General features: G+C 35.5%; 2 protein-coding genes across 2 annotated transcripts; both read left to right on the forward strand.

Moving 5' to 3' along the window:
• The first annotated feature begins 3,141 nt into the window (after positions 1–3,141).
• LOC133852430 (glucan endo-1,3-beta-D-glucosidase-like) lies at positions 3,142–4,458 on the forward strand. The gene is made up of 4 exons (XM_062289188.1): positions 3,142–3,302; positions 3,443–3,480; positions 3,829–4,087; positions 4,221–4,458. Exons 1-4 carry the CDS (start codon positions 3,215–3,217, stop codon positions 4,247–4,249), a joined length of 414 nt encoding a protein of 137 aa, XP_062145172.1. The 5' UTR covers positions 3,142–3,214; the 3' UTR covers positions 4,250–4,458.
• Positions 4,459–6,844: 2,386 nt separating this feature from the next.
• Positions 6,845–10,910, forward strand: LOC133851795 (uncharacterized). Its single transcript, XM_062288372.1, has 9 exons — positions 6,845–7,019; positions 7,120–7,185; positions 7,302–7,607; positions 7,685–7,925; positions 8,071–8,128; positions 9,742–9,828; positions 9,969–10,103; positions 10,240–10,378; positions 10,520–10,910. The coding sequence occupies exons 1-9, from the start codon at positions 6,919–6,921 to the stop codon at positions 10,746–10,748; spliced, it is 1,362 nt and encodes a 453-aa protein (XP_062144356.1). The 5' UTR covers positions 6,845–6,918; the 3' UTR covers positions 10,749–10,910.
• Positions 10,911–13,756: the final 2,846 nt, after the last annotated feature.

A 13,756-nucleotide genomic window follows, 5' to 3' on the forward strand; every position in this document is an offset into this window, starting at 1 on the left:
AGGCATAAGGATACAAAAGCTTTCTCCATGAATACAAAATAGCAACATTAGGGTCTATTGAAAATTGTGACTTATGATGCTTATATAGGCCATGAGAAAACAGATGTTTAGGATGCAAATTGGTTTAGCAAAAACGTTGTTTGAGGCCATTGCATTCAAACGGATTAATGAAGTGTTCGAACGCGTGCTAGGGTTTTACAGTTTTATCGTTGATAGCGTTCGAACGATGTTGCGATCGGGTGTCTCGGATCTAGCTTGAAAACCTTAGCATTCAAACCTTCTTCAAACGGGCTTGCGATCAGACGTCTTTGTGGATCCTTGTGAAACACCACCATTCGAACTATCTTCGATTGAAACTGCGATCAAACCTCTCGGGAGCTTGAATTTTGAAACCTTGAACACCTTCATTTGACATGTTGGGATTGGAGCTCTCGGATTCACAAAGACGTCTGACTGGACTTCTCAGATAGCCATTCTGAAACTTGAATACTTTTCTTGTTTGAATGCCCTTTGAACAATTGCAAACAACTTATGTTCCTCAATTTTAACCGAGTCAGAACACCAATTTAAGTATCCACTTAACCTATGAACCTAAACTTACAATCAAACTGGTTTTGACACGGAAATTGGGATTGAGATCTAGATTATTGCATATTGAGTACAACACTTATTATAGATTTGGGCAATCCATTTAAATGAATGGTTCAGATCGTGACAACATATAAGAGAGAGAGAAGGGGTCGTGCAAGCTACCAAACCACTCAATTGTAGCCAAAGGGGGTGATTCGACCTTCTCTAATGGCTAGTTTGGGGGTCATGCACCGACCTACATTTAATTCTTGCAAAAAAAAAAAGTGGTTTGGCCACCCCCAATGGCTGGTATGGGGGTGGCCAAACCATCCCCTTTTACCACAAGGGTGGTTCGGCAACCCCAACAACTACCCTCCTACTAATTTTTATCTCTTGTGTGTTGTCGTGATTTGAACCGCTCATTTTAAATGAACAGTCCAAATAAAAGGTATTGCATCTTGCCAGATACAATCTATTGACTTGTTTCTTTGTTATACCAAGGGAAATTCAAGGCTACCAATCAGGGCCGGGATCCCAGCCAGCATGCAGGACGTTTTAGGCTTAATTCATGTTAAGGGTCTCCAAAGTATGAAAGCTAGCTTGGTGGAAATGCTATTTGCATGGCTCTACACACCGGACTATATTGGTGTGTACATTCTATATATATGCAAGTGATCATACTATATATATGCAAGTGACATACTAATAAACTAATTAAACACTTAATCCTCCATTACTCAGATGCTCTAACATGCATGTAAGTGGAATGACCCAATCAATCGAGTAGGTAAAAGGCCACATAGTGGTGGTTTGAATGATTGTGTTAGTTAACAAACAAGAAAGATATGTGAGAGCTAGAAGAGGAACATGCATGTTAACTGAAATGGAGATAATTAAATTGTTTGAATTAACTCAATAGCTTTGCTTTAATACTAGGACAAATCACTAATTATTCTAAAAATTAAACTAATAAAAATAATAAATTTAATTATTTAATTAATGTGTTAACAGAACGTAGGCATGAAACTAAGCAAAGGGCAGCTTTATTTTTCAGTAATCTCCGAAAGGGGAGGCAATCAGAAGACATAATAAGGTAGGATAAAAATTGTATAAACCGATAACAATTTTTTTTTTTTTTTAAATATTTTATTTTCCTCTTTTCTAACCAAAATTCCAAACAGTATATATCTGTAAGTATCTTCACAAATAAAAGAATTGCCAACCAGACCATAATTAAGCCCCAAATCAACCCGGCCAGCTAAACCGGAAACAATATTAGTACTGTCTAGCATAAGCCGGAATTACTCTCAATGAAAACATTAATAAGCATTATATTGCTCCATCCAAACAGAACACTTAGCGTAAGGCAGGGAGCGCTAGGAGTTAGTCATAAAACTCGCATTAATAAGAATGAAATTGAAAATAAAAATAAAAAATTGTGTTGTACTTTAATTTATGCTCCGTTTGTTTCGGCGTAAAATGATTTCGGCATTTTTCGGTGTTTGGTAGGGGCGAAAATAATAGTCAACCGGAAAATGATTTCTGTTTGACAAAAAATGCTTAGTAAATTTCGGAAAATGATTTACGCTTTTTAAAAGCGTAAATCGTTTTCTGAAGACGCCAGACGCGGTCGATCTATTTTAAACGACACGTTAACGTTCACGTTCAAGCAGCCGACCACTATCAAAATATTGCCGGTATCGGAATCCGACAACATCCGGTTAATGTCGCCAGAATCTGGCGACGGAATCCGGCCACCTTCGCCGGAATCCGGTCAGCCTAGATTCTGGCGACCAATCTGGCCGGAATTTGGCCAGACCGGCCGGATCTGGTCAAAGAGCCGGATTCCGGCCATCTAGCCGGATTTGGCCAGAGAGCTAGATTCCGGCCGGATCTGGCCGTTTGTGCCAGATTCCGACGAAACTGCCGGAATCCGACTATTCCAGATTCAGACGAAACTGTCCGGATTCCGGCCTTTATCTCGAATTCTGGCTATATTAGTCGGAATCAGGTAAAAATGGTCAGAATCTTGTCGGTCAGTGACCGAATCTCATCATCGATGATTTTTATATTAATATTTATATGTTTTGAATAAAAATTAATTTTTATAGGTTAATATGATTGAATGAAAATATGAAAAATATTTGTGATTTTCTGTACGTGCCAAACACCGAAAAATGCTTTCGACGAAAAATATTTTTCAGAAAAATGACTTCCCTGAAACCATTTTACGACAGAAATCATTTTACGTCGAAACAAACGGAGCATTAGAGAAAAACTTGCGTCTTCCAGTGTACTATGTACTTAATTAAGACGCAAAGTGAGGCTGTCACATCAACAATTAGATACACGTGAAACTCCGGCTTGTGTCCTGTGTGTATTGGCGCGCACCGGACACAAACCAAAGCCTTCTATCTATAATCTTTAAAATAACCAATTACCATTTTTTCCATTCTACACTAATAAGCATTATATTCCATCTAATCCAAGAACTAACTGTATATCCTCTTCACTGAAGGGGCACTATTGGTATATATATATCTACCTCTCGACTGTCCATACCCTCTTCGCCAGTCTCTCTCTCTCTCTCTCTCTCACTCTCTCTCTCTCTCTGTGTTGTTTGCTTTTGCAGTGACAGATAAAAATGAAACTCGCTAGAGGGCCATTGGTAATATTCCTTCCTCTGGCCTTGGCTTTTCTGCTGTCTTTTTGTGGTTGCAGATGCAGCACTGGTGCGTTTTGCTTTACATTTATTCCTATGTACACGTCCAATATCTTTTGCATGGAGTCCTATGGTGTATGTTAGAATTTTTGTTACTTTTTCTTTTTATCTTTACAAATTTACATCTAAGTTCTGTAATTCACCAAGCAGAGTCAAGGACGCATGCTAATGGAAACAAGCTAAAGCAGGTAAATGTTCCAGCAATTCGAACGCAGTACTTAATCAACAAATGCTTTTGATTTCTTTTATTTTTTATAAGATCACATGATCTAGGAAAGAGATGAAAATAAAAAATAGAGACTGAGAATTAAGGTGGTTCGATTTATGGCCTACGTCCACACTTTAAAACATTTTCTTGACTATAATATATATCTTTCCTTGATGATTTGATTATATATAGGATTTTATTTATAGAGAAATAGTCTGAACGTTACACATCTTTTCTACTTCTACATTAACAACAATAAGTTTAATTTACACAAACAATCTTATAACTCGTCTCAATAATTTTTAACGTACGGCAAATGTTTTTCTAGCCTGTAAACCAAGGCGGGAATACGTGGTGCATTGTTAAGCCTTCCACAGATACTGATAGGCTTCTTTACAACATAGACTACAGCTGCGCTCAAACTCATGTGAACTGTAGTTCCATTCAGCTTGGAGGTAGCTGTTTCCATCCAAAAAATTCAGTCTCATATGCCTCATTTTCTATGAATCTCTTCTATAAGTCTGCCGGGAAGCACCCTTGGAACTGCCATTTCAATGGAACCGGTCTCATCGTCACTCAGAACCCATGTAAGTTATATATATATATAAAAGTTGAACAAATTAGAGGTTTTCATTAATTATCATTGTCCTGGCCGGGATTATTTTCGATCTGATTTAATTACAACTGATCAGTTATCGTTGATGATGTTTGGCTTGGCAGCTTTTGGCAATTGTCACTATCCCGGTTGATGAGGCAGCTCAGGATAGGAAGCTAAGAAGGAACATATATTACTTATGTACTAGCTAGCTAGTTGAATAAATCATCAGAGGTTTTCTTAGTAGTTTCATTGTTCTGCTATGTGTTAAAAGTCGATCCCCACTCGATCTATAGCCTATAGGTGTTGTAACAGATGATAGAGACAAGCTCGGTATTGAATAAAAAGTTGCTTATATATAAACCCTTGCCGTAGTTCACATGGTACTTACTAATTAGTTTAGTATCGTGTGGATTGTTATGTTAATTTATAAGTTCAAATGATATTTATCATGATAATCACTAAATAATTAAATTTAATTGATGTTAACATGATGGTGTTACGTAAATTGTCTCGTTAATACGTATTTTGCTACAAATTAATTTAAGGTTCAGGTGGCTTTTGAATAAACTAAGCCTCTAGTTGTCTAGATTTTCGAAAGTAATTAACGTAAGGAAAAGAAAAAGAGTTGGTCAAAATGAATGTCCGTATCAAGCTCTTCAAACTTTCTCTAAATTTTAGCTCAAGAATCTACCTTTTTTATTTTATCAACCACTTTTAAAAAGTTTTCTACATTAAATCTCTAAATATTTCTCTATTTTAACTAAATATTTTTTTTTTTATTAGATTTAGTTGATTGAAACTAACTGCCGGCCATACGAACCCAGATTGCCTTTCCAACCTAAATTCCATCTTTTGTAGAGAAACGAAATACCCATAAACAAAATTCGTTATTACCCACAAGAAAGACTATCTATGTACAGTCAAAACACAATTGAAAGAAGAAGAAGGGGAATAACTAAACAAGCACCTGAAAGATAGAGAGAGAGAGAGAGAGAGAGAGAGAGAGCTGTGAAGATTCAGGGAAAGGGAAAAAATCGGAGGAGAGAGAGAGAGAGAGAAGAAAGAGAGACCATATATACCTGGTAAACCCATACCTTTTGCTCTCAAATTCCTCCTCTCTGATGGCCTTCTCTCACCACCACCACTTCCTCCGGCACCACCACCTCTGCAAGACCACAACTTTCGTTTGTGGGCTAAATGACCCAAGGAGAGCGAGAGAGAGGGAATTGCTGGCGCCAAAGGGAGGAAGGAAACTGAGCTGAAGAGAGAGAGGCAATATAAAACTCAGAAATAAGGAATGGTGAAAACTTTTTGTCTCTCCATATTTGGGTTAAGGTTCTGACAAAAACTAAAATGGTAAAAGAGTAGAGAGCTTGATGGAGGGCCGTTTTTGTGATATTTCTCCAAATTTTAGAGTCAAGAGGGAAATGACGAGTTCGATAAGGATGCTCTTAATTGTCCATATATACGTAACTGCAGACTTATGAAATCACCGAAATCGTCCCAAGTACATGATAGAAAAGGTGATGTAAATGAAGAAGATAAAAGCAAGGTCTAGGAAAATGACAGCTTTCTCAAGAACATGAGAGGCCATGCAGCTCCATTCATGATCTTTCTATATATATATTGAAAGAAAATACCGGTGAATTACTATTCATTTCAAAAACTTAAGTGAATAGTATTAGATTACCTACTTCAAATCCTTATGTTCCACAAAATAAGGCATCAGCTTAAAATCATTAGAAGACCAAGTCCAAGATTACCGATTATAGAATTTTAAGATATCAGTTAATTAATAAACTGATAACCGGTTTATATATATATATATAACAAATAAAAAAAATGTAAATAATTAAAAATATATAACATAATTCTAAGTTTCTTGTGTAATTTTCTTCTCATTCTCTCTCAGTGCTCGATCACTCACGCCCTCCCTCCCTGCTTTCTCTTCTACCACATGATTAGCAGGCGTGATGCTCAAGGCCATAAATTACTCTTGGATATTAAAAATATAAAGATTCTGTAGTTTTATTATTTATATGGATACGTAATACAAATTACTATCAGATCTCACTAAATATTGCAATTTATTGATATATGGTTGGATACTTTCACAGCTAGGAGAATATATGTTCTGAATGGACGAAGAATAAATTCCATAAATTGAAACATATATGGTAAAAAAATATTAAAAAAATTAAAAAAATAAGAAGTTCTCAACCATATTTTGTTGTGTGAATTATGATATTAGCGAGAAATTAGAGCTAGGTGGTGTTGGTGATATGTGGGGCAAAGAGTTACTGTTGTACAATCAAGAATAGAGTTGCAGCTAATATTGTTTTTTTTTTTTTTTTTTTTTTTTAAAAAAAAACATTTTATTTAATCTATGGACTTGATTGTAAGCTTATGATTGAAATGAATGAATAGTAAATAATAAATGAAATTATGGCCGTCCAGTAGCATTTATTATTTAACATTGAATATTGTATTAAAAAAAATTAAAAAATGTGTGAAAACTAGTTACCCGGTTAATAACCGGATAATTGACGATTGTGATTATTTAAATGAAAATAATCGGGTATCTTGATTACATTCTCATAACCACAATCATAACCGGTCGTATACATTTAATTTGAAAGCACATTTTTAAACTTAAAAGTAAAAAAAAATAAAAAAATAAAAATAAATCCCAAAACTCTTCATAGTATGATAATAATGGACAAAATAGTGCTTTCGGCAGAAAAACGACACCGTCTCCGTTCGAAGTACTGTAAAGGGCTCAAAGCTTGGAATTTGGAACAGCGAGCGAAACAGAAGTAGATGGACGCACTAACAGGAACGGACATGGAGAGGAACCGCTGCCAGTTCTGGCTTCCCAAGAAAATCAGATTCTGCTCCAACACCCCTCTCAACGATTCCTTGTATCCTCAACATCTCTCTCCCTCTGTGTTTCTCAAATTCCTTACGGGTGTTCTGTCTTTGATTTATCAAATTTTTTGCTTAATCAAAATCTTGCTGTAGGTTCTGTGGCAACCACAGCCCCAGGTCCAATGGCCAGTGGATACCCTGCCCACTAGACCCTTCTCAGTATTCTTTCTTCTACTTTTCACTTTCTGGGTTTTAAGTTTTTCACTGTAAGCATAAGCTCCATGTCTAATGTGATATTAATTCTTGTGTGTTCTTTTGGTGGATTGATTCTATAGCTCCGTACTCAAGGATAATCTTGAAGGGCATGTTAAGAGATGCCCATTACTCAAACAAGTTCAATCCTTGACTCTCCAACCCTTTTACCAAAAGGGCGTCAATGCTGGCAGAGATGAAGAAGAAGAGGATGTGGATAATGTATCTTCAGAAACGAAGAGGGCTGCTCTTTATAGTATGAGTGTGCCTGAATTCTTTGAATTGATTGAAAAGATTGAATCTGTTCATGGGTTGATATGTAAGGATATCCGTGACTCGTATAAGATGCCTGAAGCTTGCAATATGTGGATTAAGGGAGAAGTAGATGGGTAAACATGTTGGCATTAATGAGTTTTTCGTTTGTCGTGTTGGTGTGGTTTTATAAAAGACGAGTTTTTGTTTGCAGGAAATTGCCATTTCAGGAGAAACATGTTATGCAACAGGCATCGATTCTTGGGAACTTGGAAGAATTTGGGGTGTTGAGGAATGATGTTGGGAGGGAACAATGTGGCTCTGAGGGTGAAAAAAATGGTGTCCCTGCAGTGGTTGAGTTTGGAGCAGGGAGAGGATACTTGACACAAATGCTTGCAGACTGTTATGGGATCGAAAGGGTTTTTCTAGTTGAGAGAAAGTCATACAAGCTGAAGGTTAGTTGGTTGGACTTGAGATTGCTCTTAAATTTAGGCTAATGTTACTTGTGCTTTCTTATAACCTGATTTGAAGATGTTCATGACCTCTTTGACTTAGATTTATCAAATTATTAATATTATGTCATGCCAATGCTACTTCTAGGCTGATCGATCTTTGCGACAGAAAGAGAGCTTGATATTAGAGCGTTTGAGAATTGACAGTAAGGGTCCTTGTAAATTTGTAATCCTTTTGTTGTAAAACATATTCTCTACTTCCATTATTAGATATCTGCTGTCTTACTTATCAAAAAAAAGATGTCTGCTGTCTTTTATTAAAACTTTGATAACTACATTTAGTAAATTAATTTTCCATTCTAATATTTTCCTGAGACATTTAAAAAACATTATAAAGATGTTATGCCTAAGCAAGAGTCTCTCAAATTTGTGAAAAGTTGTATTCTTTGATAACCCAAGTATCAAGGTAAATGCAGGGCATTTAGTGTTAAAGTGTCCCACATTGCTAAGAGATCCTTGTCTTGTAGACTTTATAAGCCATGGACACCCCTCCTCTCTAAAGGCGTCTTTTGAGAGTGAGTAAGGCCCATAAACTTTTACATGGTATTAGAGCAGATTCATTTGACAATGATGGGCCTTTCTCTCCCGTTGTTAAACACGTGTTTGGCCAAAGATGCCACACGTGAGGGGGCGTGTTAAAGTGTCCCACATTGCTAAGAGATCCTTGTCTTGTAGACTTTATAAGCCATAGTGTCCCCTCCTCTCTAAAAGGCGTCTTTTGAGAGTAAGGCCTATGGACTTTTACATGGTATCAGAGCAGGTTCCTTTGACAATGATGGGCCTTTCTCTCCCGTTGTTGAACGCGTGTTTGGCCAAAGATGCCACACGTGAGGAGGCGTGTTAAAGTGTCCCACATTGCTAAGAGATCCTTGTCTTGTAGACTTTATAAGCCATGGACACTCCTCCTCTCTCAAGGTGTCTTTTGAGAGTGAGTATGGCCCATGGACTTTTACATTTAGAATCCAACACTCTCCGGTGACTTTAACCAAACTCGCAAAACATTGGTACTTGCTTGAACACAAACATGTATATACATGGTAAAATTTTGAAGGCTGATTTTATTTCATTAATTATGAATGTTAGCACTAGCTTCTTTTAATGCAACTAGGTTCGGTCAGTTACACGACTAAAGAGAGGGAGTGTTGAGGTTATGGTGACAACTATATTTTAGGTGGTGGTTTGGTGTGGATAGCATGTATAATTTGAATGACAACTTATTCATCAAAAAAAAAAAAAAATTGAATGACAACTTTACCGTCGGTGGTATAGTTAGCAATGAAGGCGGCAGTGTTTTAGTGATGCTGGTAGCAGATATCCCTTACCCCTGCCAAGAGTACTTCCATCTGAAAGTTGCTTTCAAGGATCATTAGGGAATTATGACATGTAAAATTTGGTTGGAAGAACAGTATAAAATGTTTTGTTTGCGTGGTATTTAGGTTATTGTGTAACTTTCATATCACTGTTTGATACCTATTTGCACTGTTTAAGGATTCTTAGTTATATCCAACTATATTCTCTCAGCGGCAATTATTTTGCTTTGAACTTCCACTCAATCCAGGGTGATGCATGTTATATTCACCAGCAAGAACAGCCTAAGTATCATAATTTACTCTGTATTTAAGTTCTTCTGTAAGTGTTATATTACATAGTGGTGGAATCTCTGCATGCAGGAAGGATTCTCGCTATATAGGAGATAGAACTAGATAACAATTGATTACGTATTCATACCTTGTTACATTGTGAAATTTAACTGTTGCAGTTGAGGATTTAAACTTGAATGCTGTTGAGTCTTTGCAAGGAGTTCCTTACCTGGCTATTGGTAAACATCTCTGCGGACCTGCTACAGGTAATTCTACTACTTTTGCAGTTTCCATACAACCTTGACTATGAAATCTGTGGTACATCTCATCATTTTACGTAAGTAGCTATCATTGATGAAAGATTGTGTCGCTAAATAAGTTTGTTTTACAAACATTTTGGCTGCAGATTTGACTCTAAGATGTTGCCTTGCTGAACATTCTAGCCCAGATAATGTTGAACACTACAGTAGTAATCAAAATCTGAGAGGTCTAGCTGTAGCAACATGTTGCCATCATCTTTGCCAGTGGAAGCACTACATAAGTAATCAATTTATCCGCCTCAAAAATAACTCTCTACTTCCCACAATAGATGAAAAATATAGAAATCACAAGCATTTCAATAAATAAAACGCCCTTATTATGAGCTGACTAGCTTTGTGACTCTGGCCACCCTGCAGATAAAAAATATTTATCAAATTTGGGAATCACCAAGGAAGAATTCCATGCAATTACATGGTTTACCAGCTGGGCAGTAGATGCTGATCATGGTTCAGATCTTCCTGATGTTATTGATGCCAAATTGCATCTAGAATTGATGTAATCATTTTGAACTTGTCGCTATGTGAATGCCTTCTTCTAGTTTTTCTCTTAAGAATTTTAGTGGAAAGGATCTGATATTTTCTTTCCTCCTTTTGTTTTTGGAGCAACTGGCATAGTTACTTTTTCATGTTGTGACAGTCAAAAGGAAGCATGCAGTGGGGATGCAAACGGAGTTGAAGACATTACGAGGAACATGAAAGCAGTTGAAAGGGCGGTCTTAGGGTTTATGTGCAAGCAGATTATCGACATGGGGAGATTAACGTGGGTCAAGGAATGTGGTTTTGAAACACAACTTGTCAGATATGTTCCTTCTACTATCTCTCCGGAAAACCATTTACTGATTGCCAGACATGCTAATAATTTTTGAGATGCCTTGGGGTTTTTCTTCTATTCGAGGTTGGATGATTTCCATAAATATTACATTCTTTTGCACTCTCATTCCAGTTTTTAAGGGGCAGAGTTTAGAGAATAGCAGTTCTTTGGCAGGTGAATGAGATACATGCAGGCAATCTCATATTCATTTCTTCTATTTGGACTAGCCCATATTTTCACTGCTGAAATTTTGGCTCCGTTTGTCGATGCTTTTTAGAACGTGTTTTTTGTTTGAAGAAAGTATTCTGATGTGACATAAAGGTGAAAGTAGTTTTGAGTTTTTTGTATTTTAAGGTATTTGTTAATGTTTTTGTTTTTTAAAAAAAAAAAAAAAAAACAAAAGGGTGAAGGAAAAAGTTTTTTTAAACCAAGCCGAAGTATTGCAAAAATTTAGCAGACCAGGATCCGGTACAATCTGCTTGGGCAGACTACATACTCTCCACAGGAACTACTTGAACCGGATCTGGTACAAAAATTTAGCCTCCAAAGAAGCTCAGGAGGAAAAGCATAAATTTTATTTTTTTGTCTCTCATCTTATCTCTCACAACATATTTTTGACTGGTTATAGAACCCCAGTGAAATATTTTTTTACTCTATATTGTACACTTCCCTCTTTATTCTTGATTATCAATATGCTGTAGAAAACAGCTCTAATTTTGGAGATTAATATAGTAATTTGCCAGCAATAATTAGTTTCCTGTGCAGATATCTCACTTTATCAAAGGTTAGGGGTAGTTGCGCGGCCACCCCTCTCCGCTGTTGAGGGTGACTGCATAGTCGCTCTCTTTTCATTTTAGTTTTTATTTTTTTTATCTGAGAAAGTCAACTCCGGCACCTGAAAAAATAAACCGGTGTTGTTTGCATGTTCAATGTTTGTTTCCTTGAAAATACAAAACACTTTAAAAAGTTTATCACGCTATTTTCTTAAATGAACCCACAAACAACACTCTTCAAATGTGAATCTTACCAAAAACGTTTCTTAATTTTCTGACCATAAAAAACAAATAAAAAACAGTTTTCAAAACGTTTAACAAACATAGCCTTATGTAAATAAGGCATCTCAGTATCATATGTTGAATGGTAACAAAATGAATGGCGCCAAAACTTCTTTAATTAAATTAATCATCTATTAACTTATCAAAATCTAATTTTATATTTGTAATAGCTATGGGTCCATGGCCTACAGAGTTAGATCATGTACCATGTCCGTTTCCTTCCTTGCAGTAAAGAATAACAGCCAACCAGCTAAAGAGAAGGATCCTGCTGGAATGTTGACAACCATAATACTTCATCATGACTAAAAGAAAAAAGGAAAACCACATTTTATTATTAATAATTCTAATACTGCATCATTACTAGTATTTTAAAAGAAAATCCTAAGATTATGAAGTGCAAGTGGGAGAGATCCACCTCCCACTAGTTTATTAGGTTTATAGTACTTTTGTATGCTTTTAGTTTGTTTGTAGTTCGGTTTCAATGTACCTACAAAAAAAAAAAAAAAAAAAAAAAGAAAAGAAAAGAAAAGAAAAGAATAGAGAACTTTAGTTATTTTTAAAAAATAATGGATTAATGAATTTTGTTGATGCAGATTTTTGTGTAGGTAAATTGAGCGATGGGTGCCTAGAAAATAAGGGAAGACCATCAAAGTGACACCGGCAGAGGGAGAGAGCCTCCGATGATTAAGCCAATAAATGATTCTAAGTGGGAAGCTGAATAGGAAAAGTGTTTGGTTTCTAGATGCCATAACTTTTTTTTTCTTTTTAGTTTTTATGCAGGACTCCTTTGAGGTGGTCCTTAGTGGTTGTTGCTCTTAGCCATGCAACAATTGTCTTAGAAGCAGGTCCTTTACAACCTTGCTATTAAGTGGGCCTTTTTGTCGATTGAGCCCTAGGGTATTTATTCTCATCTCAAATTTAATGAACTTTTTTTTTCTTTTCTTTTTTCAACGCCCAAATCAATAGGTTTTTTTTAATGATAGAAATCACATTTTTATTCTACAATATTATTGAGACAATCGATCATTGTTTCAAAGAAAGAAAAAAAATTGATTGGTAGTGCCATATCAACAAAATATAATAAAAGAAAGGTGTGTAGCATTCATTTATTTCTTTTTCTAAACTTTTCCTTTTTTTCTTTCTTTTCTTTTTTGCCACTTTAACCCATGGCATATGTTTTATAGTCAAAGTTTCCATATTTTGAACTTTCTAAAAAGAGTTCAAACTCATCAGATGTTTTACCTGGTAATTGATGTGAGAGAGACAGATGCGATATTGAACAAGGAACAAAAGTTAAAAAGGTACCAGTGGTTTCCTGATTTGTTTTTCTTATAATTGTTTCACAATACAAATTTGGATGAAAAGTCTTTTTCAATTCAATCTGTTAAATTAATATATATATATATATATATATATATATATATATATATATATATATATATATATATATATATATATATATATGTAAGGACGCGATTTGAAACAAATTTTTTTAATTCAGTCTATTAAACTAATATATGCCCTTATAATATGCAAACCCAGATATTTATTTAATAAATTATAATTTTCTCCAACTCAATTAGAAGAAAAACTTTGAGATGCAGTACTATTATATTATTTTGGATGGATCATTTAAAATGAATGGTGTAGATCCTGACAACAATGCAAAATAAGAGGGATAAAAAAAAAAAAAATTGAATACTCTCAAAAGATGAGTAATGCTAAATATTATCACATTGTCCTCCTTTTGTCACTTAAAATTAATGTGACTCTTAAAATTACCATTAAATTTTGATCTAATAGTGATTTTAAAAGATACGTCAATTTAAAAAAAAAAAAGTAAAAAGAAGACAAGAGAATATGTATCACCACTCCTCAAAAGAGGTCAAGAGGGGATAACGATTTGCAATAATTTTACTGTCATACTGTCAGATTGCAACAAATGGCTGGATATCCGGATTCGCGGATAGGGTTCCTTAGTTTCGTACCATTAAATGCATGTGAGAAT

The sequence above is a fragment of the Alnus glutinosa genome, chromosome 12 (assembly GCF_958979055.1).
Source record: "Alnus glutinosa chromosome 12, dhAlnGlut1.1, whole genome shotgun sequence".
NCBI classification, from domain to species: domain Eukaryota; kingdom Viridiplantae; phylum Streptophyta; class Magnoliopsida; order Fagales; family Betulaceae; genus Alnus; species Alnus glutinosa.

Excerpts from the sequence above, each read along its gene's own strand:
- LOC133852430 (XM_062289188.1), top strand. The coding sequence starts at position 3,215 with ATGAAACTCGCTAGAGGGCCATTGGTAATATTCCTTCCTCTGGCCTTG. Across the intron at positions 3,303-3,442 it reads TGGTTGCAGATGCAGCACTG|AGTCAAGGACGCATGCTAAT; the intron begins GTGCGTTTTGCT and ends TTCACCAAGCAG. Across the intron at positions 3,481-3,828 it reads ATGGAAACAAGCTAAAGCAG|CCTGTAAACCAAGGCGGGAA; the intron begins GTAAATGTTCCA and ends ATGTTTTTCTAG.
- LOC133851795 (XM_062288372.1), top strand. The coding sequence starts at position 6,919 with ATGGACGCACTAACAGGAACGGACATGGAGAGGAACCGCTGCCAGTTC. Across the intron at positions 7,186-7,301 it reads TGCCCACTAGACCCTTCTCA|CTCCGTACTCAAGGATAATC; the intron begins GTATTCTTTCTT and ends TTGATTCTATAG. Across the intron at positions 8,129-9,741 it reads AGAGCGTTTGAGAATTGACA|TTGAGGATTTAAACTTGAAT; the intron begins GTAAGGGTCCTT and ends TAACTGTTGCAG.